The 26,291-nt window shown below is 35.5% G+C and overlaps 1 protein-coding gene across 1 annotated transcript in view; it reads left to right on the plus strand.

The window, feature by feature from the left end:
• Window positions 1-9,956: 9,956 nt before the first annotated feature.
• Window positions 9,957-26,291, plus strand: part of LOC148952543 (uncharacterized) — a 24,672-nt gene continuing 8,337 nt past the window's right edge. The window contains exons 1-2 of the mRNA XM_089089008.1: window positions 9,957-10,112; window positions 19,442-19,579. Coding sequence (XP_088945134.1) covers window positions 19,531-19,579 — 49 coding nt within the window. The 5' untranslated portion in view covers window positions 9,957-10,112; window positions 19,442-19,530. The remainder of the gene's footprint in view (window positions 10,113-19,441; window positions 19,580-26,291) is intronic.

Here is a 26,291-nt window from a genome sequence, read left to right on the forward strand (position 1 = left end):
GACTTAAGTTTCACATTTGAACCAGAGAATTGTATTTTCCATAATTTTCTTACAAAAAACTATAGTTTACGGTCAAAAACCCTTATTAGCTCAGATTTTACAGAAATAGTTTATTTTTCGATCCAAAAATGGACTTGAGTTTCACATTTGAACCTGAGAATTGTATTTTCCATAATTTTCTTACAAAAAACTATAGTTTACGGTTAAAAACCCTAATTAGCTCAGATTTTACGGTAATAGTTTTATTTTTCGACCCATAAATGGGCTTAACTTTCACATTTGAACCAGAGAATTTTATTTATCATAATTTACTTACAAAAAAACTAAAGTTTACGGTCAAAAACCCTTATTAACTCAGAATTTAAAGAAATGATTTTATTTTTCGATCCTAAAAAGGACTGAAGTTTCACATTTGAACCAGAGAATTGTATTTTCCATAATTTTCTTACAAAAAACTAGAGTTTACGGTCAAAAACCCTTATTAGCTCAGATTTTACAGAAATAGTTTATTTTTTCTATCCAAAAATGGACTTAAGTTTCACATTTGAACCAGAGAATTGTATTTTCCATAATTTTCTTACAAAAAACTTTAGTTTACGGCCAAAAACCCTAATTAGCACAGATTTTACTGAAATAGTTTTATTTTTCGATCCATAAATGGGCTTAAGTTTCAAATTTGAACCAGAGAATTGTATTTTCCATAATTTTCTCACAAAAGACTAGAGTTTACGGTCAAAAATCCTTATTAGCTCAGATTTTACGGAAATAGTTTTATTTTTCGATCCAAAAATGGACTTAAGTTTCACATTTGAACCAGAGAATTGTATTTTCCATAATTTTCTTACAAAAAACTATAGTTTACGGTCAAAAACCCTAATTAGCTCAGATTTTACGGAAATAGTTTTATTTTTCGATCCATAAATGGGCTTAACCTTCACATTTGAACCAGAGAATTTTGTTTATCATAATTTACTTACAAAAAAACTAAAGTTTACGGTCAAAAACCCTTATTAACTCAGAATTTACAGAGATGATTTTATTTTTCGATCCAAAAAAGGACTGAAGTTTCACATTTGAACCAGAGAATTGTATTTTCATTAATTTTCTTACAAAAAACTAGAGTTTACTGTCAAAAACCCTTATTAGCTCAGATTTTACAGAAATAGTTTATTTTTTCAATCCAAAAATGGACTTAAGTTTCACATTTGAACCAGAGAATTGTATTTTCCATAATTTTCTTACAAAAAACTTTAGTTTACTTTCAAAAACCCTAATTAGCACAGATTTTACGGAAATAGTTTTATTTTTCGATCCATAAATGGGCTTAAGTTTCACATTTGAACCAGAGAATTGTATTTTCCATAATTTTCTTACAAAAAAATAGAGTTTACAGTCAAAAAACCTTATTAGCTCAAATTTTACGGAAATAGTTTTATTTTTCGATCTAAAAATGAGTTTAAGTTTCACGTTTGAGCCAGCTAATTGTATTTTCCATAATTTTCTTACAAAAAAATAGATTTTACGGTCAAAAACCCTTATTAGCTCAGATTTTACAGATATCGTTTTAGTTTTCGATCCAAAAAAGGACTTAAGTTTCACATTTGAACCAGAGAATTATATTTTCCATAATTTTCTTACAAAAAACTAGAGTTTACAGTCAAAAACCCTTATTAGCTCAGATTTTACAGAAACAGTTTATTTTTTCGATCCAAAAATGGACTTAAGTTTCACATTTGAACCAGAAAATTTTATTTTCCTTAATTTTCTTACAAAATACTATAGTTTACGGTCAAAAACCCTAATTAGCTCAGATTTTACGGAAATAGTTTTATTTTTCGATCCATAAATGGGCTTAAGTTTCAAATTTAACCAGAGAATTGTATTTTCCATAATTTTCTTACAAAAACCAGAGTTTACGGTCAAAAACCCTTATTAGCTCAGATTTTACGGAAATCATTTTATTTTTCGATCCATAAATGGACTTAAGTTTCACACTTGAACCAGAGAATTGTATTTTCCATAATTTTCTTACAAAAAACTAGAGTTTACGGTCAAAAACCCTTATTAGCTCAAATTTTACGGAAATAGTTTTATTTTTCGATCCAAAAATGGACTTAAGTTTCACATTTGAACCAGAGAATTGTATTTTTCATAATTTTCTTACAAAAAACTATAGTTTGCGGTTAAAAACCCTAATTAGCTCAAATTTTACGGAAATAGTTTTATTTTTCGATCCATAAATGGGCTTAACTTTCACATTTGAACCAGAGAATTTTATTAATCATAATTTACTTACAAAAAAACTAGAGTTTACAGTCAAAAACCCTTATTAACTCAGATTTTACAGAAATGATTTTATTTTTCGATCCAAAAAAGGACTGAAGTTTCACATTTGAACCAGAGAATTGTATTTTCCATAATTTTCTTACAAAAAACTAGAGTTTACGGTCAAAAACCCTTATTAGCTCAGATTTTATAGAAATAGTTTATTTTTTCGATCCAAAAATGGACTTAAGTTTCACATTTGAACCAGAGAATTTTATTTATCATAATTTTCTTAAAAAAACTAGAGTTTACGGTCAAAAACCCTTATTAACTCAGATTTTACAGAAATCATTTTATTTTTCGATCCAAAAAAGGACTTAAGTTTCACATTTGAACCAGAGATTGTATTTTCTATAATTTTCTTACAAAAAACTAGAGTTTACGGTCAAAAACCCTTATTAGCTCAGATTTTACAGAAACAGTTTATTTTTTTTCGATCAATAAATGTACTTGAGTTTCAAATTTGAAGCGGAGAATTGTATTTTCAATAGTTTTTTTACAAATAACTAGAGTTGACTGTCAAAAACCGTAATTAGCTCCGATTTTACATACATAATTCTATTTTTTAATCCATAAATGGACTTAAGTTTCACATTTAAACCAGAGAATTGTATTTTCCATAATTTTCTTACAAAAAACTATAGTTTACGGTTAAAAACCCTAATTAGCTCAGATTTTACGGAAATAGTTTTATTTTTCGATCCATAAATGGGCTTAACTTTCACATTTGAACCAGAGAATTTTATTTATCATAATTTACTTACAAAAAAACTAAAGTTTACGGTCAAAAACCCTTATTAACTCAGAATTTAAAGAAATGATTTTATTGTTCGATCCAAAAAAGGACTGAAGTTTCACATTTGAACCAGAGAATTGTATTTTCCATAATTTTCTTACAAAAAACTAGAGTTTACGGTCAAAAACCCTTATTAGCTAAGTTTTTACAGAAATAGTTTATTTTTTCTATCCCAAAATGGACTTAAGTTTCACATTTGAACCAGAGAATTGTATTTTCCATAATTTTCTTACAAAAAACTTTAGTTTACGGCCAAAAACCCTAATTAGCACAGATTTTACGGAAATAGTTTTATTTTTCGATCCATAAATGGGCTTAAGTTTCAAATTTGAACCAGAGAATTGTATTTTCCATAATTTTCTTACAAAAAACTAGAGTTTACGGTCAAAAATCCTTATTAGCTCAGATTTTACGGAAATAGTTTTATTTTTCGATCCAAAAATGGACTTAAGTTTCACATTTGAACCAGAGAAATGTATTTTCAATAATTTTCTTACAAAAAAATATAGTTTACGTTCAAAAACCCTAATTAGCTCAGATTTTACGGAAATAGTTTTATTTTTCGATCCATAAATGGGCTTAACTTTCACATTTGAACCAGAGAATTTTGTTTATCATAATTTACTTACAAAAAAACTAAAGTTTACGGTCAAAAACCCTTATTAACTCAGAATTTACAGAAATGATTTATTTTTCGATCCAAAAAAGGACTTAAGTTTCACATTTGAACCAGAGAATTGTATTTTCCATAATTTTCTTACAAAAAACTAGAGTTTACGGTCAAAAACCCTTATTAGCTCAGATTTTACAGAAATAGTTTATTTTTTCCATCCAAAAATGGACTTAAGTTTCACATTTGAACAAGAGAATTGTATTTTCCATAATTTTCTTACAAAAAAAACTTTAGTTTACGGTCAAAAACCCTAATTAGCACAGATTTTACGGAAATAGTTTTATTTTTCGATCCATAAATGGGCTTAAGTTTCAAATTTGAACCAGAGAATTGTATTTTCCATAATTTTCTCACAAAAAACTAGAGTTTACGGTCAAAAACCCTTATTAGCTCAGATTTTACGGAAATAGTTTTATTTTTCGATCCAAAAATTGACTTAAGTTTCACATTTGAACAAGAGAATTGTATTTTCAATAATTTTCTTACAAAAAACTATAGTTTACGGTCAAAAACCCTAATTAGCTCAGATTTTACGGAAATAGTTTTATTTTTCGATCCATAAATGGGCTTAACTTTCACATTTGAACCAGAGAATTTTGTTTATCATAATTTACTTACAAAAAAACTAAAGTTTACGGTCAAAAATCCTTATTAACTCAGAATTTACAGAAATGATTTATTTTTCGATCCTAAAAGGAACCTAAGATTCATATATGAGTGGAAGAATCGTACTCTCCATACTTATATTACAAAAAACTAGAGTTTACGGTCAAAAACCCTTATTAGCTCAGATTTTATAGAAATAGTTTATTTTTTCCATCCAAAGATTAACTTGCTATTCAAGGAGTAACCGGATACCGGTATTTTCAATAATTTTATTACAAAAAACTATAGTTTATGGTCAAAAACCCTAATTAGCTCAGATTTTACTGAAATAGTTTTATTTTTCGATCCATAAATGGACTTAAGTTTCACATTTGAACCAGAGAATTGTATTTTCCATAATTTTCTCACAAAAAACTAGAGTTTACGGTCAAAAATCCTTATTAACACAGATTTTACGGAAATAATTTTATTTTTTGATCCAAAAATGGACTTTAGTTTCACATTTGAACCAGAGAATTGTATTTTCCATATTTTTCTTACAAAAAACTATAGTTTACGGTCAAAAACCCTAATTAGCTCAGATTTTACGGAAATAGTTTTATTTTTCGATCCATAAATGGGCTTAAGTTTCACATTTGAACCAGAGAATTTTATTTATCATAATTTTCTTACAAAAAAACTAGAGTTTACGGTCAAAACCCCTTATTAACTCAGATTTTACAGAAAGCATTTTATTTTTCGATCCAAAAAAGGACTTAAGTTTCACATTTGAACCAGAGAATTGTATTTTCCGTAATTTTCTTACAAAAAACTAGAGTTTACGGTCAAAAACCATTATTAGCTCAGATTTTACAGAAATAGTTTATTTTTTCGATCCAAAAAAGGACTTAAGTTTCACATTTGAACCAGAGAATTGTATTTTCCATAATTTTCTTACAAAAAAACTATAGTTTACGGTCAAAAACCCTTATTAGCTCAGATTTTATGAACATAGTTTTATTTTTCGATCCATAAATGGACTTAAGTTTCACATTTGAAACAGAGAATTGTATTTTCCATAATTTTCTTACAAAAAACTAGAGTTTACGGTCAAAAATCCTTATTAGCTCAGATTTTACGGAAATTATTTTATTTTTCGATCCATAAATCGACTTAAGTTTCACATTTGAACCAGGGAATTGTATTATCCATAATTTTCTTACAAAAAACTAGATTTTACGGTTAAAAACTCTTATTAGCTCAGATTTTACGGAAATAGTTTTATTTTTCGATCCAAAAATGGACTTAAGTTTCACATTTGAACCAGCTAATTGTATTTTCCATAATTTTCTTACAAAAAACTAGAGTTTAAGGTCAAAAACCCTTATTAACTCAGATTTTACAGAAATAGTTTATTTTTCGATCCAAAAATGGACTTAAGTTCCACATTTGAAAGCTACAATCGTAATGAATGATACTTGTTATCAGAAAAAATGTCAATTGCCAAAAAAAAGAAAAAAAAATCAAAAACAATGTGGGGGGGCCAAAAAGTTGGATGGGGATGGGGCATCCTTCGAGTTTGGGGATAGGGGACCTTTGGGGGGTTGATGTTTCTGCTGGTTAGGGTCATTGGTGCTTATGATCCATGATGGTTCGTACTCACATACACCTTACTACTTGATTTGCCAGGATTTCTAAGTTTTGTTCTGAATTTCATTATTAAAATTATTTTCTTGCCATCTACATCTCTCTTAGTATCAACTTTTTAGTATACTATAACGTTGGACCTTATTTTAAACTGACAACACTGTTCAAACACAACTTGTGTATTAAACAGAACACATCGGAGAGGTAAAACTAGGTCAACTCACAATGTCATTCTATCATCATTAACCATTTTCATAGATTGATGTTCTCTCAAATTTATAACAAATTGCCTGAGCTAACAACTCCGATGGGTTACCTTAACTGATAATCAGTTTAACCCTTTTATTTTTCTTTCTTTTTTTTCATCTTCATACAGTTCAATTCGCAAATCCCTTACTCCTTTTTTGCAAATGTCAATACCATTCCTTTTATTCAAATCCCAATCACCAATCAAGTTATCGTATATTGAGCAACCATCGCTGTCTCTGATTGGCTCCTAAAAAATGTCTACGTCAAACGGTACAATCTTGTCCAATTCTTATCAATAACAAAAAACCAGTTTCTTGTACGCTTCATATCTATTACACTTTTGAGTATATTCTTATAGGCGTGAATGTACGGTTAGAATGTACGGTTAGAATCTTATACAAGCTTACTACTCATATACATACGTAGATTCAGACACACAAACCGAGAAAGACATGAAATGGAATCAGCAAGTACCCGCCCAGAAATACAGTCCCAAAGAGTGAGAGGTTCGACGGCAAACAAAAATAGTTTAGTGAGTCTCACACACCGAGAAAGACATGCATTGGAATAAGCAAACACCCGCCACAACACACGGGCAAAAAGTGCGATAGAGACAAAAGCGAAAACAAATACATCGGTTCATGCATACACACCAAAACAGACATACATTGGCCTAAGTACACACCTTGACATATACCCAGGCAAAAACAGTGAGAGAGAAAAAAAAACATACAAATACGTAGATTCAGGCGCACAGGCCGAGAAAGACACGCATTGGAATAAGCAAACACCCACCCAGACACACAGGCAACAAGAGTGAGAGAGACAAAACCACATAAAAATACGTAGATTAAGACACAAAAAAACGGAAAAATACTTTCATTGTAATAAGCAAACACCCGCCAAGACACACAGGAAAATAGAGTGAGAAAGACAAAAATATACAAATACGTAGGTTCAGACATAAAAACCAAGAAAGCCATGCGTTGGAATTAGCAAACACCCGCCCAGACACACAGGGAGAAAGAGTGAGAGAGACAAAAACACATACAATTACGTAGATTCAGACACAAAAACCGAAAAAGACACAGGCAAGCTTACAACCCTTTCCCTGAGGGCTATGGAGGGATGTTATCCTGAAAGATATAATTTCAAAATTTATATTGGATGTGTTTGGGGAAATGGGTCGTGGGGGGGGGGGTGCCTGATTGCTCTCAAATCACTTTTGACTCTTAAAAAGGGCATTATAACTTCCAATTTTGGATCAAATAAGCCCCATCTGAAGTTTATACGTCCACTCACTCCATAAAAACCTTATATACCCGCATGGCAGAGCTCGCAACCCTTGCCCCAGGGCTCTAGGGAGTTTTTTCAAAGCTGGAGGCCTTGTTTCTTTTGACTATTTTGAACAAAATGGCTATGTCACAGTTTCAATCATATTCGTTTGGTGAAAAAAGTAGGTATTGGGGGGGGGGCTAGTTACCCTCCATAACTTTTGACTATTAAAAGGGAACTTCCAATTTTTTACCAAATAAGTCTCCCATAAAGTTTATACAACCATCCATTTCATAAAAACCATGAATGCCCTCAGGGCACAACTTACAAACCTTGCCCATTGGCTCTGGGGGTTTGTTTAACCCCATAAGTCTTGTTATATGATCCTTGGACTATTTTGATTAAAATGGCTATCTCAAAATTTCTGTTGGATACATTTCAAGAAAATACCATGTGTGTGTTGGGGGGGGGGGGGTTAGTTGCCCTCTGGTCAATTTAACTCTTTGCGTTACAATCCCTTTCGACTATTGAAAAGATCACTAGCCCTCTCAATTTCCAATCGAATGAGCCCTTTTTAAAGTTTCTATGACAACTCTTTCCATACAAATTGCTCTGGCCTAAAATAAACCAAAAAAATAATAATAATGAATAATAACACATTTTGCCAACATCGTTCTTTACCTATGCAGTGCTATTGCGATGCCTTAGATACCGTAATAATGAGCACTTTTGACTATCAAAAGGGCACTGTAACTTCCAAATACAAATCAAACGAACCCCATCTGAAGTTTGTACGATTACTCGTTCCATAAAAACCTTGGCATATTTTACAGTCCTTGCCCCAGGGCTCTGGGGGCTTGGTCAATCCTAGAGTCATTTTTATATATTCTTTGGACTATTTTGAACAAAATGGCTATCCCACACTTTCAATCAGATGAGTTTGGGGAAAAGTGGGGTAGTCAGGGGGGCTAGATTCCCTCCATCTCTTTTTACTCTAAGCTTATGCAACCATCCCTTCCATAAAAGCCTTGTGCCCGTGAAACAAAATAGTCACATATATCGATATATAAAGCCGAATATCATGAATGACAAGGCAATTGTCTTGATTTTAGCGTCAAACCTGTATTTAAAAAGCAAAAAATTATAATTGCAAGAAATTAGTTTAAAGAGTTTGCACCAACAGTAATTTGTGTCCAACTTATCTCTACTAATACTGATCCTCTTTAACTTTTGTCGGATTCCTCTTCCAGATAGAAAAACCACTGTTCTTAGTTTCTATCTTTTCTAGTTTTAAAAATTATGCCTTAAACCTTGACTGATTGGTCAGTCAAGAAACTTATTTTTGAAAGTTGAACAATGTTCAACTCGAGAAATTACGAACGGCGAACGTAATTGGCGCTGTAGTCGTGCGTAACTTTGATTTTATTGACAAGTGTGACTATAATTTGGCACGGGCATTAAATACCCTCGGGGTAAAACTTACAATCCTTGCCCTCAGGCCCTGGGGGTTTGTTTCCACCCCAAAAGCCTTGTTATATGATATTTGTACTATTTTTTAATAGAATGGCTATCTCAAAATTTCTATTGGATGCATTTCGGGAAAATGCGATGTTTTTAGGGGGAGGGGTTGCTGCCCACTGATTACTTCGGCTCTTATAAAGGGCACTAAAAATTTTCATTCCCAATCCAATGAGCCTCCTCCGAAGTTTTTACGACCACCCTTTATATAAGAACCTTATATTCCCCCAGGATATAACTTACAGCCCTTGCCCTGGGGGCTGTGGGGCATGTCATCCTCAAAGACATAAATTCCGGACCCTTCTTCTGCGCTGAACAAAATATGTCTAAAAATTTGATTGGATGTGTTTGGGGAAATAATAGGCGTGTGGGGTGGGCTGGTTGCCCTCCAATCACTTGACTATTAAAAAGCTCACTAGCTCTCTTAATTTCAAGTGAAATGAGCCCTTTTTTGAGGTTTTCACGGCAACTCCTCCTATACAGTGCCCTGGTCTAAAAAAAGCAAAATTAAATTAATACATTGTGCCAACATCGTTCTTTGCTTAAGCAGTGCTATTGTGCTGCTTATGACACAGTAATCATAGGTATCAGAAACTGTGATACGGAGAAAAAAATATGAAATTTTTTCTGAATCGTAAAAAAGAAAAAAAATTATATGCCGATTAAAAAAAGGAAATAAACTTCGTAAGCTTCGAACAAAATTTTTATTTGGATATTTTCACGCTTGAACGTTTTAAATATTGACAAAACTTTTCTTAGCCCGTCCCATACCCTGCGTGTCAAAAAAAAAAAACTGTTAATCCTTTACTTGAGACCATGCACATGAGAAAGAAGATCTTTCCGAGAAAGAAGTTTTACCCATTCTGTCTCTGTGCAAACGTCAGCAGTGTAATGTCTATCTCAAGTGTGGTTTTGCAACTTGAGTTGTCAGATTTCATTACTTTTGTGGTTTAGACACAGCACAAAAATCATATTTATGCTGTGGCATTAGTTCATGTCAAGACGCAGAAGTTACAACGAAAGAATTGACCGTTTGGAAATTGGGTAAGATCATATATTATTGTTCTAATTTTCGTTTGTTTCGAAAACAGTGGAAAAAGAGGTTTTTACTAACTTCTTAAGTTGTTATGCTAGGTGGATACAAGATTATTCTTATGAATGGATATGAAACTTAAATTAGGACATTCAAGGAACCACTTTCCGGTAAAATTCTACTTTAGCTACTTTTGGCCATCTTGGAATTGGTTTAGGTTAGGAAAATGAAACTTTCAGGTATGGGTCTACAGGCCAAAGAATGTCCTGGGAAGGTATTTTGAAGTACCTACTTCCACTCCTTCTCCCTCTAGAGGGTCCTGACATTTGCCTACATGAAAGGTTTATTCCCATTGAAATTTTGAGAAAACAACATTATACCTTAATTTTCAGTTATGTTTCTTTTTGTCTGGCTTTAGCTCTGAAAATGCAATTTTAGTTATTTGAGCATAATTTCAAGCCATATCAATGTTTTATTTCCAAAATATAGGAAAAGTATTTGCATATCTTTAAAACAGTATAAATTGGGATTGAGCAATGTTGTGAAGCTGAAAACAATTTTGTTATGCTTCATTTAAGCAGAAGATCTATTTTGTAAGGTTTCACTTCTATAACTCCCAGATTTTTAAAGGTCATCAAAGATTAAGACCCTCTAGAGGGAGAAGGAGTGGAGGTAGGTACTTCAAAATACCTTCCCGGGACATACTTTAGCCTGTAGACTCATCCCTGAAAGTTTCATTTTCTTAACCTAACCCCTTTCTAAGATAGTCAAAAGTAGCTAAAGTAGAATTTTACCCCACTTTCCTCTACTCTAATAAAAGGTTTTTTTGTTTATGACTATAAAGCTGGATAAGCTTTGAGAACTCAAATTGTACTTTTTGTTTTAATTTCAGCCCATTTTTATCTAATGTGAATTATCCACCCCAGGCTGCCTGCTTTCCATAATTCTTTGTTTTAGTTTCCATAATTTTGTTATTAAAGTATTATATTTTCATCATATTTTGCTATATTTCATTATGATTAACCTCAATGTTTGAGTGTGGTCGGTATAATCACTAGTAGCCTACCCTTGCTTAATTTCAGAAAATTTTCTGTTTGCTGAATTTTCAGAGCTACTTCCAGTTTAATTGAATTACGGCCACCCCATCCCCTTCTCCTCTCTAATATAGGCTAGGTCCGGATACAAAACTAGGCTAAATTCCTTGCTTTTTTTTCAAGTTAATACGAAATATCATGTGTTTACGATGAAAACGTAGAAAAAAGACAGTGCAAACGAGCTAAATCAATAAGTATAATGCTTAGCCTAAGGCCATAAAGTGGAACCTAATGGGGAGGGGTCATTTGCCTCAGCCAGGATGAAAATATAATAGTTTAGAAATAGCTTTAGAAACAACTCCACCCCAAAATACTAAAGATTAAATATTGTTCACGGAGTGAGAAACCCCTGTTTTGCTAGCACAAACCTGTTTTTCCTATCTGATCTTTGCGATTCTCGATGCGATTATTCTCGATTGTTTTCCGGCTAATACTTAAGTACCAACAAATTTGTCAATTTGGTTCGCTCTAAATGTTACTTGCTCAATTAAGAGCACGCTCTAAAAGACTTATAAGGTTAGATAAAAAAAAAGGGGCAAGAATAGCATTGAAAGCGTGCTCTCAATTAAATCAGAAGATTGGATAATTTTTTTTTATTTAGCTTCAGCAATTTATATACAAGATTTTGGTAATCTCCGTGCATGATTTCCTTTGAAAACTAGGCCAAGCTATAATAGCAACAAACTTACTGTATTCTTATCAGAGAAAGTAATTAATTTTGTGTTCAATTTCAACTTAAATACTTCCCAATCCTCCTCCACCTATTGCTTGAATATACCCCTAGACAATATTCAAACATCTCCTGACTCTGCTCATTCATCAGCAGTTGGTTTGTAATGCAAATTTTAAAACAAAACCAGAAAATTTGGATAAAGTCTAGTGCTGAGGAACTAGAATAAAACGATAAAGATCCACAATAGCCATTGATAACGCGTATGGCTTAGACAATTGCAGAAGTTCTGGCTGCCCAGTCCTTTTCGCAGGGACAGATAGCAAGTATATTTGAAAATTAGGGGGGGGGGGGGAACATCGAATATATTAAATACCCAAACTAACATAATCTAGGTACCTTTCCCACCTAAACCCCCAAAAAGTGGTTTAAATATTGTAAACGGAAGACAAACCCGCTTTGCGATCCATTTATCTATTGCAAATACCCGTTTGACTGGTTTCCATTGGCATTTCCATATACAGTATATAGAGCCGTGTACCAGATAATGCATAAGTACCAAAAATTATCATATAGCCCATGCCCCTTGACTCTCCGGACGGATACCCCTCTTGCCCCCCCCCAATAAAAAAGGTGGAGCTACGCCCCTGCCTATTGCCCAACCTTGCAACAACTGAGATCGAAGTCAGTGCCCTGTGTTGTCAAGCAGAAATCAATCCACGATAAAATTCCAGTTTAAGGGCTTCTATATCCGAAAGTGGTTGAGCAATGTGAATGAACCTTTCAGGAATGAATCCAGAGCCGAAAATGTGCATTGGGAGGGTACTGCCAAGCTACTATGACTAAAAAATCGATCACTAGAACGTTGTCAAAACGTATAACATTGTGAATCGTCAAATGTGGTTTCAATAGCCCAAGAAAATTCTGGAAATGGGCGAAAAATACTGATTAACCCACTGTTCGTTTCACTTTTATCCTCAAATTACAAGAGCGTCGTCTAAACGTCATAAAACGTCTTGGAAATTTAAATGAGGTTTTAAGAGTCCAAGAAAGTCTTTAAACGGGTAAAAAATGCTCCTGAGCCAACTGGTCGTCTGAATTTTATCCTCAGATTATAAGAACGTCGTTTAAACGTCACAAAACATCGCCTTTTTCCCAAATAACGATTTAGTCAGTAAATTAAAGCCGTGGATGAGGCTTCAACTATGCTGAAAATTTCTTAAAAGGGAGGCAACAATTTAGGCGACAAGAATGTCGTCAAATAGTTGTATAACGTTGCTTATCTTTAAAAAAAGGGTTTAGATAGTGCATGAATGCCTTGAATGGGAAAAATGAACTTCTGATCGCACAGGCAAAAATGAGGTTCGGATTGAACTGGCCATTTTAGCATCGTGTTAGAGGCCGTAAATCAGGATTGTGAACCTCAGTTTTCTTAAAAATTGTAACGTTATCAGATGGTCGTATTAGATGACGTTCTGACGATGTAATATGCGGTAAAAAATTAGTAAAAAGTTGCATATTGAGTATGCAAAATGATTCCAAGAATTAAAATCAAATTTCAGAACGTTCCAGATATACCGAGTAACAGCTGTTCATTTTTTTTTTTAAATAAGAAGCCGGACATCGACTAGTAGTGTTGGGCGATAATTTGATTAAACAAAGTATCGATATATTGATATTTTTACTTTCCATAATCGATATATCGATTACTTTCCAAAATCGATTACTTTCCATAATCGAGGAATTATAAAGGCTCTTTTGGTTGAACAGAGACAGTGGGCTTCCGAATTATTAATATTATAATAGGTTAGTAGTTGAGGAGGAAGATTATTGTGGAAAGCAGAGTAAGCAAGTGATAAGTTTAGTTTTTGTATGATTTGATCAAGTGGAGCTATGCCGGAATATGAATATGAGTCAATAAATACACCAAGAAACTTGGCAACCTCCACTTGTGGGAGGATGTCGGAGGAGTACTTGAGACCAAGAGCAGGTTGAATTACGTCTTTGTTGTAGGGGGTTCTGAATAATACTATTTGACTTTTTGCTATTAATGGTCATGTTATTCGTGAGGCTGCACACGTGTTCTTTGATCAGAAGGACTTGGGCAGAGTTTATGTTCAATGTTAAATTTGTACCGGTAATGAAAAAGTTGCAGTCACCAGTAAATTGTGCAGAAGGTACAAAAGGACCTCGGTGCATAACAAGATCATTGATATATAGGAGAAATAAAATAGGGCCTAGAACGAAGCCTTGCGGGACACCCCTCCGAACAGGTAAGGGCTGAGAGGATACTCCACCTAAGCTCACACTCTTTACCCTTCCATATAGATTAGACAAGAAAGAGAGAAAGAAAGAATAGCTAGAGAAAAAAAAGGGAAGAGGCTGATAGAATAGCCAGAGAACGAAAAAAGGAGAATGATAAAATAGCTAGAGAGAAAGAAGAGAGAGAGCACCAAGAGTTTAAAAGAACCATGAGAGGTCAAATAGAAGCCCGCTGGGGAATTCCAGAAAGTGAGATTTTATCACAACTAACTTCTAGGCTGTCGAATAGCCATAATAATTTGTCTAAGAATCAATCGCGAGAAAAAGAAAACTACCAGACATTAATCACTTTTACGGGAAAACATGATACTTTGTTGACTGCGGGAGAAGGTAGACCGGCCCATAAAACAAATTGGAAGGCTGTGCCGTCCTATCGGAAAAAGAAATGCTTGATAGTCAAAATGATGATAATCTGGTAAAAATTGATTTCTCGGAGTCTTTTTCTAAAAATTGCCAAAATAAAGAAAAGAAAGTAACCTATAAAAGATCGAATTGGGCTATAGCATATAATCAAGGAAATATTGACGAGTTTGTGAAATCACATAAAATAGAAGGAAAATTAAACGGAAAATTTACCGAAATGGTAATTGACCCAGGGAGTGAGCAAACTTTTGTGCGAATGGACCTAATTAAGAAGACGGAAATAGACCATAAAAATAATAGTACAACATTATGTTATTATGGAGATAAGCACCAATGCCCATCTGCTTGGGTAAGAATAGATATTGCAAGGAACGATGGTACGGTCCAGAGAAAAACGATAAAAGTAGGCTTAGTACCTACTCTAGCAGTGGATGTTTTACTAGGAGGAGACTTTGGAGATATCTTTGCGGAAAATAGAAAACTTGAGAACACTTTTAATGAAAATGAGACGCTAACAAGTACAGGTCAGAATGAAACGCTGATTTTACCAGAGAATAAGGAGACGAAATTTATTGTACGCGCTTTTCCTCGGAAAGTTCGAGAAATTTTTGTAGAATATGAAACACCAAATGTCGGAGTTCAGTTCCCATTTGATAACGAAATATTTGTTTCTGCGGTAAAAATAAAGAAGACTAAAAGAGAGAAAAGAGATATTAAACGGAGCTACAATGCGTTCTCCGTATTCTCCGTACAAAACGGAGAACAAGCGTTAGCTTATGGAAGGTCATTTGTTTTTTTGCGTTGTGTTGTTTTTGGAATAAACCCTTATCTTATCTTAATGAAGAAATGCAGTCTAAGATGGTGGACACTGGAGTCCAATTCAGATTTAACAATGATTTATTATTTTGCGCGAATGACAAAACTGAGGAAAGTAGAGATGAAAAGAGAAGTGTAGAAAAAAGACAAAACTTTGGAGATTCAGTATGCTGTGGAGAAAAATAAAAAATTATCTGGGCTGTGCCTTGATGACATAAATAATAGGGGGGGACAAAAAGGTCCAAGAACCACTGGGAAAATTACGAAATTATGATAAGACAAAAAAAACTTAGGAGGGAGGAGAAGACCCATAACATAGAATTGACTTGTCAACGAGTTACGGAAAGATTGGAGATACTGAATTGTGGGTTGGATTGAAAAAAATTGGGAAGAAATCTGAGAATGGTTTTATTAACTCAAAAGGGGATTTGTTCCTTTGAGGGGGAGGAATCCCTTGGGGAAGATCCCCTGCGGGAAGTCGCGAAAGATAGCCCTTTTCCTCGATGCACAACTGGCAGACAAGTTGTGATCCCTTTACTGAAGCCTTGTCTTTCTAGTCTTCAGTTTCATTTTCATCCCTCATCACCGATTATTATTCATTCGATTATTTTAGGGGAAGGAACCCAGAGAAAAGGCGATTCATGGATCGCTCAAAATTTTACTTCATTCCTAGTACCCTTATCGTTTTCATAGGCCTGTGTATTTTCGGCCTTAGACTAGTTGAAATTATGCCAAGGGGCAATTTACATTATTATCGAGAATTGGGGGTGTGTCCATAGATTTAAATTAAGAGACTAGTTCAGCCAATATTTCACGAGGGCTTGCATCATCACATGTTCCAGAAATTGATTCTTTGCTCCTCTCAAATGTGAATTCGTGAGAGTAAGAAAATTGTTGTTTTTTATTATGCTGTGCACAATCAATTTCTACGAGTCCCGAAGACGACATCCGGCAATTATTTCCAACGGAGGAAGAAGAGAAACTACTGAAAAATGAGGAAAACTTCATAGTACACTACTCGGCAAGGCAGAAACCCTCGCACGGCAGGAGCTCTAAGGAAGAAATAAACCTGGAAGACCTGGAAGACCAGAGGAAGATGAAAAGGAAATTTAGTGTTTATTCTAATTTGATTTTGTGTCTGAATTTCCAGCCAATCCAACGGGAATGTGGGCCATTTATCTTAGGAGGCAGGTGTTGGAACCCTTGGTCCCAGTTTTGTCTGATAAATGTCCCTCCCAGATTAATTTCTTTGGGCCCCTTAATTATTTTCCTTCCTTAAGTAATAAATATTAATTTTCCTGTTATTTTTTGACGCCATTTTGGGTCCTCTTAACTGCGTACGTGCTTAATAGACCACGATGGAAAAATTACGCAGTTAGGGCGGTTGACCAGTAAATTAGTAGTCCTAGGATTGGCTGTAAAGATTCATTTACCACCCTAGTAACCCCCGTCGAGCATGCGGCTAGCGGGCTGGGAGGAAATGTTCATTTTTTAGTTAGTTACTTAGTTCTTTGTATACTGCGTGAGTGTTAATACAGTAAGCATTTTCTATGTACTCTCTTTAACTTTTCAGCTTAGGTCGAAACTAAAGGGTCAATTAGAAATTCTTATCAGTAAACTTTGGCTTTATATGAGGCCATAGACCAGCCGATCACGTTAGTATACAGACCTGTTGGAGCAACCGCAGAGATACCACTAATTTGGGGCAAGCGAGGGATCTCCCCCTTCAGTAATTGGCATAGCAACTCTTTGCGCTATTTTTGCCTTAATAAGTGGTGACCCCGCAGTATAAACCTCCAATAGAAACTGTTTGCCAGAGCAAGCTCAAATCGAAAGATTACTAATTTTTAAGGCATTTGCATTGATTTCTGGGATATGTGAGACAGTCCAAAGGCCTCAGAATAATGACAGATGGAATAATTCAAGCAAAAACGTATCGAAAATCTTGGCTTTACATGTTATCAAGGAATCAGTCTCCAAAATCTAAAACCAGTGCTGCGAGCAAGAGAGGTCAAACTGTTTGCACTCGATTCAAAGACTTTCCCTCAAATTGAACTACCGGTAAACGCAACATCTGTCTGCCAGTTCAATCAGACTCCGGTAAGTTCTGTACTTTGAGGTGATAAGCCATTCTGCGTGCAAGATGAACAGATGTTTCATGAAAAATATAGCTCTGATCTACCCTTTTTTTCGGCTTCGACCCTTCAAGTACTGATTTTCTTGAGCTTTTGAAAATTGAAAGAGTAATGTATCATTATCGAGTGATTCTTGGTTTCAATGACTCTGCCCTGGAATCCCAGATTTCTATTGCAAAGTAGCATGTTTCAAAATACGAGCCTTGAAAACTGGACCTTCTCTAAGCTATTGAATTACTATCTGACCTCCCAATTGCCTATTCTGCAGTGCTAAAACTGATGAAGCTGATGAACTGATTGCAACTTCGCTCATGACCACTGCCAGCAATGAACGATTCTTCTCAGCATTAGGATATGTAAAGGTTTATCTGCGATTGAGTATGGGAAATGACAGAATCAGTGATCTCATGATGATTGGCGTCAAAAAAAAGGAGGTTAAGAAACTGGATTTTCTAGATTAGTTGATGATTTCTCCAAACTGCAAAGTCACCGCTAGAGATTTTAAATGTTTTAAAGATTTGTGCCCTGTCTTGCTCTGTGTTTTGTACCTTCATTAAAAAACAGGAAAAAATACTTGCCCCTCCCCCTTACCCTTATGTTTTCGGGATTGGTGCCACTGTTAATATAACAGTGTACCAATCCCATCAATATCACGTAGCAATTATGGGTATCATACTAGAAACAGTTTTTTTTTTCATAGGGTAGTAATTCAAATTTTTTTTAGTTTAGTTTCATGTGTAAAACCGAGTCGGGTATAGGAAATTTTAAATTTCGAAATGAAAAATCTGAATATTTCTTTTACTCACTTTGGTGTCCGCTAGGTTCTGTGCATAATGGCTTGGTCGAAGTATTGCGTGATGTTTCAGACTTCCAACACTCCATTTGGAAGGGAAGGTCAACCACACGTAGCGGAAAAACTGATGCTCCAGTTTTTACATCAGGTGGTTCAAAGTGGGATACCCTTAGATCTCATTATTTTTAGAAGTTCCCGAACATTAGGCCTATTGTTTTTGATGTTTCAAGTTTAATTTGTATGTTTTATTTTTACGTTTGCCATCGTAAAGAGAGATTTTTGTAATTTTATTCTACCTCTGATGAAGTTTTGCCATGCCTCGTATGCCGTTTTTGGTCCATGTCCATACTATAAAAATTGCCTTCAACTTAATTTGGATTGATCGTACCCTGCATTGGATTCGTTCAAGTCAAGCCCATTCCTGGGTGTTTTTTTTTTCTTGTCTTATGATTTTTCTTTAACATCAAAGATAAAATAGGCGTTAAAAACTTAACATAAAAATTTGTGTTCAGCTGACTCCCCCCGAAAATTCACCCGCATTTAAAATTGTACACTCAAAGAAAAAAGCGGAAACAAGAAGAATAGAGCTTTCGGAATATTCCAAAATATAGATAGAATACATGGTGTAAAATATCCCATTTTATTTATTTTTACTTCAATTGTTTTTTCGCATTTTTGTAGGTTGGTGGTTAAATCGTCTTAGCAGATTAAGACAAAGTTAAAATAAAATAATTTTCTTGCTTATTGGAAATAAGAAGTTTTGTTCATTTTAAATTTGCTTGGCTCACTGGAAATTTTCCACATTGATACTTAAATTAGAAAAAAACTGGTATCATTTAACAAAGGTGACGGTGCCAGAACCAGTCCATGGGAAGTAATTAATTGTATTGCATCTCTTTTCACCTTCATCATAAAGCATTCCTTCCACAGTTGCCACTAATTTTATATTTCCAAATTTTCTATTTTCAAATTTTCTATTTCATATTTCCTAATTTCATATTTTCTGAAACTTCTATCTTACCGTACCATTTTAGCTCACCCCCCCCCAAAAAAAAAAAATAAATATAAAAAATAAATACTGTTAGAAATATAGAAAATAGGAAGTGTAAGAAGTATAGTTGAAAGAAAACTGTCTTTGTAATTTCAGGTTTTCTGCAAGGAAATAGATCGACTTCTGATACCTTTTTATTCTCTGGATATTCATATTAGTTTCATTCTTGTTCTTAGCTGCCTAAAATGGAGGAAGGGGAACAGCGTATTTCTAGTACTTCAACTTCTCATGCAGGTTTGTAATAAAAATATTCATTTCGTTATGTATTAAATTATTTTGTTATTATGCTATTAAAGTATTCATTCAAGATTTATTTATTTAAAACAGCTGTCATAGCATTGGCAAAAACCAATTGCTGTCATAGCATTGTCATAGCAATTGGAAAAAAAAGAAAAAAACTAGGCATGATTAATGACACTTGTATAAAACGGAATAAAAGAATTTCTGAAGCGATTGGTTCTGCATCTTTTTGGCTTGAACTTGTTAGTTTATCGAGTATTGGTTTTGTGGGCAATAAGAGGAGGCAACAACGTACTGCGTTTTTCACTAGCGAAGAGTGACTGTCCACATTTGCACATAAGATGGAATCTCCATTGTCTCAGCGTTGGTATTTTCAACGTTGCAGTTGCAGTTGCAGTTGCATATGTGTCATATTTGGGGCCCAGCATGATTTTGCTGCCTGTTTTTGAACAGCCTCGAGATCGTCACTTAAGTAGTCAATGTTGTGCACCTATGGTCCCCAAACAGGGTACGCATATTTTAGCAAGGGACTTATATAGTAGATAAACGCTATCCGTAACTGATTCACTGGAAAACCTAGTCGTTGAAGTGTCGTCAGTGATCGCAAAGCATAGTTGCCCTTTTTCACAAGGTTAGAAACATGGTAGCTGAAAGAACAGTCAGTACTGAAAGTCATAAATGAATAAAAGACTATTTGCAGTTGAGGTGGTAGGTAACCAGGATTTAGAACAAGCTACGTCCCTTTTAAGCAGATTAAAAGGCGTCACTTTTGTAAACCCGCTGCCTCCTCAATTGCTGACCAGATGAGAAAGTTCCAACCTGGCCTTTTAGTCTGTTAAATCTCCCGGCTTCATTGGTGTAATAAAAGGCGTACCGACAGAAATGAATGAAAAAGATCTAGAGAAAATTTTTCCAAAGTGTGTCAAAACTTTGCAGTGTGGCAAGTCACGTGTCCACAAGATTTATTTTGAACAACGGAGTGATCTCGATTCCTTTCTGAAAAATTCTGTGAAGGTGGGTTATGAAAAGTTATCTGTCCAGAATTTCATTCTTACCTAGACGGTTTTTTAGATGCCATCAACAAGGACATTTTGCTGTTGATTGTAAGAACGCAGAACTGTGCTCTCGCTGTGGATCCACGGAGCACTCTTCCACCAGGGATAATCCATGTGTTCGGAACATGTTTTGCATTACATGTAAAGAGTCTAATCACACCTGTTACAGTATCAAATGCCCTGGCAACGCTCAAACCGATAAACTAGCAGCTAAGTAAATAAATGGATATTCGTTTTCTCTTTTGGAACATTAATTGTGGTCTTATAAAAAAATACCCTATTCTTGAAAATATACTTCATAATCATGATATTCTGTGTTTGCAGGAACATTTCCTGACCAACCACAACATTTCCTGCCTTAGTTTACTTGACATTAGTGCCACCTTCAAAACTTTTTCGGTTCCAGCTAAATGTAGTGCTTCTAAAGGCAGAGCTTCCGGTGGTATTGCTACTTATGTAGCATCGAATCTTAATTCTAGTGTTTTCTTTTCTAGTGATAGTTTTTTAGCTGTTCGAGTAGGTGAGTGCGTAATAATAAATGTATATTTACCACAGATTACAAAGATGAAGATTCGGACAGAGATTTTGCATTAGCAGTTAGTAAACTTAGTTCTTGTCTTCGTGATGTCCTTAAACTGAGAATCTCGTATTTGATCGTAGGGAATTTTAGTTGTGATTTAAATTGCAGATTGTCTTCAGCTTCTATCCGTGCTTCTTTACTATTAGGAATATTTGGTGATGATTTTACAGTTCAACAGAAATCTGCTCAGTTTACTTACATTCATTCTTCCTCATGCACATCTTACCTTGACCATGCTGTGTCATATAACCTTAATATACCTCGTGTTGAGGTAGTTTCCAAATTTCAAGTTTCAGACCACCTTCCTATTGCTTCTAGTTTTAAACGAGAAGCTTCTCAAATTCCAGTGTTACATCCTCATACTGTTCACCGGCACAAGTGGTATACTTCTCACGATTGGAATAAAACTGACACATCTCAGTTCATCGAAAGTTCATATAGCACCTTAAACATGATCCAAGTTCCATTTCATCTTTTGCAGAAGTCTCCCAATAAAGACATTGGTGAGGTGAGATTAACTGTTAATATCTATTCAACAGAAATATGCCAGAAACTTTTTTTTGCTGAAAAAGGGCAGTTCCTCTTTGAAAAAATACGTGTTGGTACCCAAGTTCCCGGGTGGTCAGGAAATCTAGCGCTGTCTGAAGCTTGTGACCATGCAAAATTTTGGTACAAATTATGGAGAGATTGCCTATGCCCCCCGTCAAGGAATAGTCAATGAACTGAGAAAAGTGTCAAAAAAAATGTTTTGCTAAGGAACTTTCCATTAATCGATCAAAAATGCAGACACTTTATTCCGAGAAGGTCAAGAATTCACCTGATTTACTGTGGAAGCTATTACCTCGTACTATCTCCTCCAATTTGCCAGACCTGAATGACATCCCTTTGTCCGAGTGGATATCCCATTTATCAAATGAATTTTCTGAGCCTGATCCTGTTTTAGAGTCACAATTTTGTGACAAGCTCTGCAACTTCATTGATGAATCTCCTGACCTTGATTTTGTTGTGACTTGTGACGCTGTTATAAAAGCCATATCCCAACTTAAAAAGAAAGTATCTTGTGGGATAGATATGGTGAGAACTACACATCATTAATGGAAGTTATCTAGTGGTGCGTCACCTCAGCCTTTTCATGCAAATGATATTTGTTACAGGTATTGTTCCATCCTCGTTCTGCATTGGTGATCTGACTCCGTTTCCCAAAAAAGGGAAGTCTGAGCTGCAATGTTCCTCTTTCCGTTCAATCACCGTCTCTACTACGATTCGCAAACGTTTTGAGCTTCTTTTTCTTGATGAGTTAAGACAGGAATGTTACGCTCCCCCATATCAGTTCGGTTTTCAGGCTAATCTTGGCTGTTCTCATGTTATTACAGCAGTTTTTACTGCCCTCGCCGACGCCGAATCTTCGGGAAAAAGTATGATCATCGCCGGACAGGACGTTAAACGTGCGTTCGATTCCTTAATTCATTCGTCCATGCTTCTTCATATGGCAAGGCAAGGCGTAAACCCATCAGTTGTCCGTGTTCTCAGGGATTTATGTAGGAATCTAAGCGTACGTTTAAAACTTCCATCCTGTTTTCCCCTGCAATCGGCTCTTCATCATTTCCAATATAATTGCATTAATTCTCGTGTGAGGCCAAACTCTACGAATGCCTCGAATATGCTTGTGAATCCTCAGTTCCCCATTGTCGTTAAGAAAGGGACTAGACAGGGAGTTATTACATCCCCAACTCTGTTCAATAACAGTGTCCTGGAAGCTCAGGCGAAGTGTCTTCCTTCATGCATTCTTGGGAGAATCGATATGTCTCTTATTTGTTACGCTGATGACATATTGAATCTCAGCCGTGCGATCCAGAGCATTGAGCAGAATTTCAAAATACTCAAAGATAAATATTCAAAAATCGGTCTGTCTTTTAATCCTCAGAAATCCGAAGTTATCCTTATCAATTGGCGAAATCCCTCTACTTCTCTTCTAAATATGGACGATTCTTTTGTTAAACCCGCAGACCATATTACATACCTGGGCCTTCCAATTGGCACATCTATAGGCCACACACGTTGTTTGCTGATTTCTCACGTTGTAAAATTAGCATTTCTTACGCTGTAATCGTAAAAAGCAAACTACGTTTCAACTGTTACCTTCTAGCATCCATTTACAACGCCACAGCCCTTCCACATCCGCTTTACGTTGCTCTTTTCTGGAAATTCTTTACAGTTACAGATAAAAAGCACCTACGATCAATCTTCTTCAGATTTGCTAAATATCTTCTACATTTGCCCCCTTGGACAAGAAACTGTAAAATTATTCATTTGTATAAGCTAGCTGACCCTAATATTAGCATTAATAAATCTCTATCCCGTTTTCAAAGTAAGCTTAATCATCCATGTTCACCAATTTGTTCACAATAGTTTTTTTGCATTAATGTAATGCATGTAATGAATTTTTTTCTCTCTCTCTCTATTTTTTTTGTCATTTTAGTGATTATTCCGTATATATACCTTTTTTTGACGGGTATTAAATGAATAATAATAATATTAGTGTTAATAAATCTCTCTCCCGTTTTAAAAGAAACTATTATAATCCTTTCGTTAGGATCAATTTTCGTATTAATGTAATGAAGAGTTTTCTTTTGTCATGTGTTTGAATTTCCAATGTGTGTTTATGTCCTTCTTTTTCTTCCTTTTTTCTCTTTCTGTTTTCTTTAGTGATTACTCCGTCTACTGTACCTTTTGTACCTTTTTTTGACGGGCAATAAATAAATGAATAATAATATACGTAAATCGAACGCGTCACGGCAATCAGCGATCAGAAGGTCTATTGTGGTGTTTTCTTGTCAAATCATTCAGTTACCAGGTGATAGAGACACACAAAATAATGAGTAGGGTTGTTTCCTTCGAAACAGCCATACTGGAAAGGGTCTAGAAAAGGCTTGATTTGTGTCACGAGTTCACGATATATAAAAGATTCGGTGACCTTGGCGAGAATTCGAGCTATTGAAATCGGATGGAGTTCTTACATGATTTCGGGTCCTTTACTTTAGTTATAGCCCGGAAATATGCTCTCTTACATGCTTGAGGGAAGATTTGATCTCTGAAGCACTTATTTGTTACGGACGCCAAAGCTTTGGCCAGGAATGGTGCAAATTAAGTTAGAACTTTGACCGGCAGTTCTCCGTGATGTGAAGTGCAAATCTTTCTTAAATTCTCCAGTTCCCTACAAACTGCAAATTCATGTATCTCAGCAAACTGGTAGTCAAAATGGCCAGCTGTGAGACTTTTGACATCTGTTTCAATAAGTGATGAGAAAGTGGAATATATATTTGCGAAGAATGTGTTCACTTTGGTTGACGATAGAAGAGTTTTATCTTCTTTTTTTTACCTTCAGGTCACTACTAACACTCTTATCAGATAGCCACTGCACCTGGTTGGGCCATTTTGGGGGACCAGGTGTCAGAAGTGGTGGCATTCTATTGCAAACGCATACTTTCTGTGCCGCCCTGTTAATTTTCGCGATAGCAACAGTTTGACCACTCGCGTGCAGTTTGCAGCGGGTCATGATTAGTGTTTTAAATTCCTTCGTTATCAAAGGCTTGTCGCTGTCGCTTTCCACAACTGTCTTAGTGGGGGAAATTTTCGTGATATTTTGGCAGGAGTAGAAAAGTTAGTGACTCGACTTTGAGGTTGATATCTCTTAATGAACAGACAGACTCCTTAGTCATGGGTCCAGTTTTAAACTTCTTCTTCTATGGTCTGGGGAAAGTAGTTTTAGATTGCCATAGAATGATGAGGTGTTTGGAGCTTATTAGTGGACCAAGGGAACGGGGAGGGAGGTAATGGTCAGAAGGGTTGGTAAGTACGAGATCCAGTATACCACCACTCTGATGGGTGGGAATTTCCACAACTTTCTGCAAGTTGGGCATGCTGGACACCCAATATTTATGAGTTTGATTGAAATCACCGGTAACTACGAACGTACGAGCAGCGTACTGACGGCGTACATTGTTTATAAACGTTTTTAGATAATGTATTAAGTCTTTCCTGATCTTAGCAGTTTTGGTTAGTGCACAACTGCGAGTATAAGACACGAAAATTGTCCAGAGAGAAAATTCGGCTTGCGTTCAGCCCATATCACATCATGACAAGTGTCCGTAGGTTGGCTTAACAGCTTGTATCGTATGTTTTGCCGAATGTGCACACTAGCCTCGATCGCGTCTTGTATTGAAGAAGTTTGTATAACCGTTAATACGGCCAGTTTCGTCAGTAATGGCCCAGCATTCCGTAACAGCTAAAATCGGGCAAATCGTCTGTTTGATAAGGACTTCTAGCTCGTCTACCTTGTTGTTTAGAGACCTCGCGCTACAGAGCGAGATCTTTGGCAATCGTGTCTGTGCTGTTAAAGGTAGTTTAAGGTTTAAGGTAAGGTGGAGGCTTATATTGAACTAAATTCAGTATCCGAGGTCTCTTGCTTCCATTAGGTTTCATTCTGTTCTCTGAAATCTGGACAGAAATCAAGAAATGCTGGCTTAGCCTCTCGCCATTTACGTCTACAATTTGGCGTCAAGCAGGCAATGCTGTTTGGTGAGCTTTTGAGTAGGTGGGCTTAAAGTAGTTTAAGGAAGATAGATGACGCTGTGACGATGCAAAATGAATAAGCCTTGTGTAATGAGTAGAGATGCCCCTTTTGACCCGCTCCCCCCCCCCTGCTGCCACCTACAACTTTTTTTTTTTTACATAATTTATTCAAGGATTATCGATCGTGTATAATGTGGGTGTGTCAAGGTCAATCGATCTGTTGTTGTTGTTTGGCCACGTGCGACTGACACGAGTGGTGATTTAAATAATCGAGGGTGGAATTATTGATTCACGAGCGTGGGGAATAATGGACCTAATTTCTTAAATTATAATCGATCGAGTCTATTGTGTGTCAAGGTCAATCGATCTGTTGTTGTTTGGCCACGTGCGAATGACATGAGGGATGATTTACATAATCGATGGTGGAATTATTGATTCACGAGCATGGGGAATTATGAAACAATATGGTCATAGAGTCCCTAGGGGGAAAGATTACGTA

The sequence above is a fragment of the Artemia sp. Qi Xiang Cuo genome, chromosome 5 (genome assembly GCF_049724085.1).
Source record: "Artemia sp. Qi Xiang Cuo chromosome 5, ASM4972408v1, whole genome shotgun sequence".
NCBI lineage: Eukaryota > Metazoa > Arthropoda > Branchiopoda > Anostraca > Artemiidae > Artemia > Artemia sp. Qi Xiang Cuo.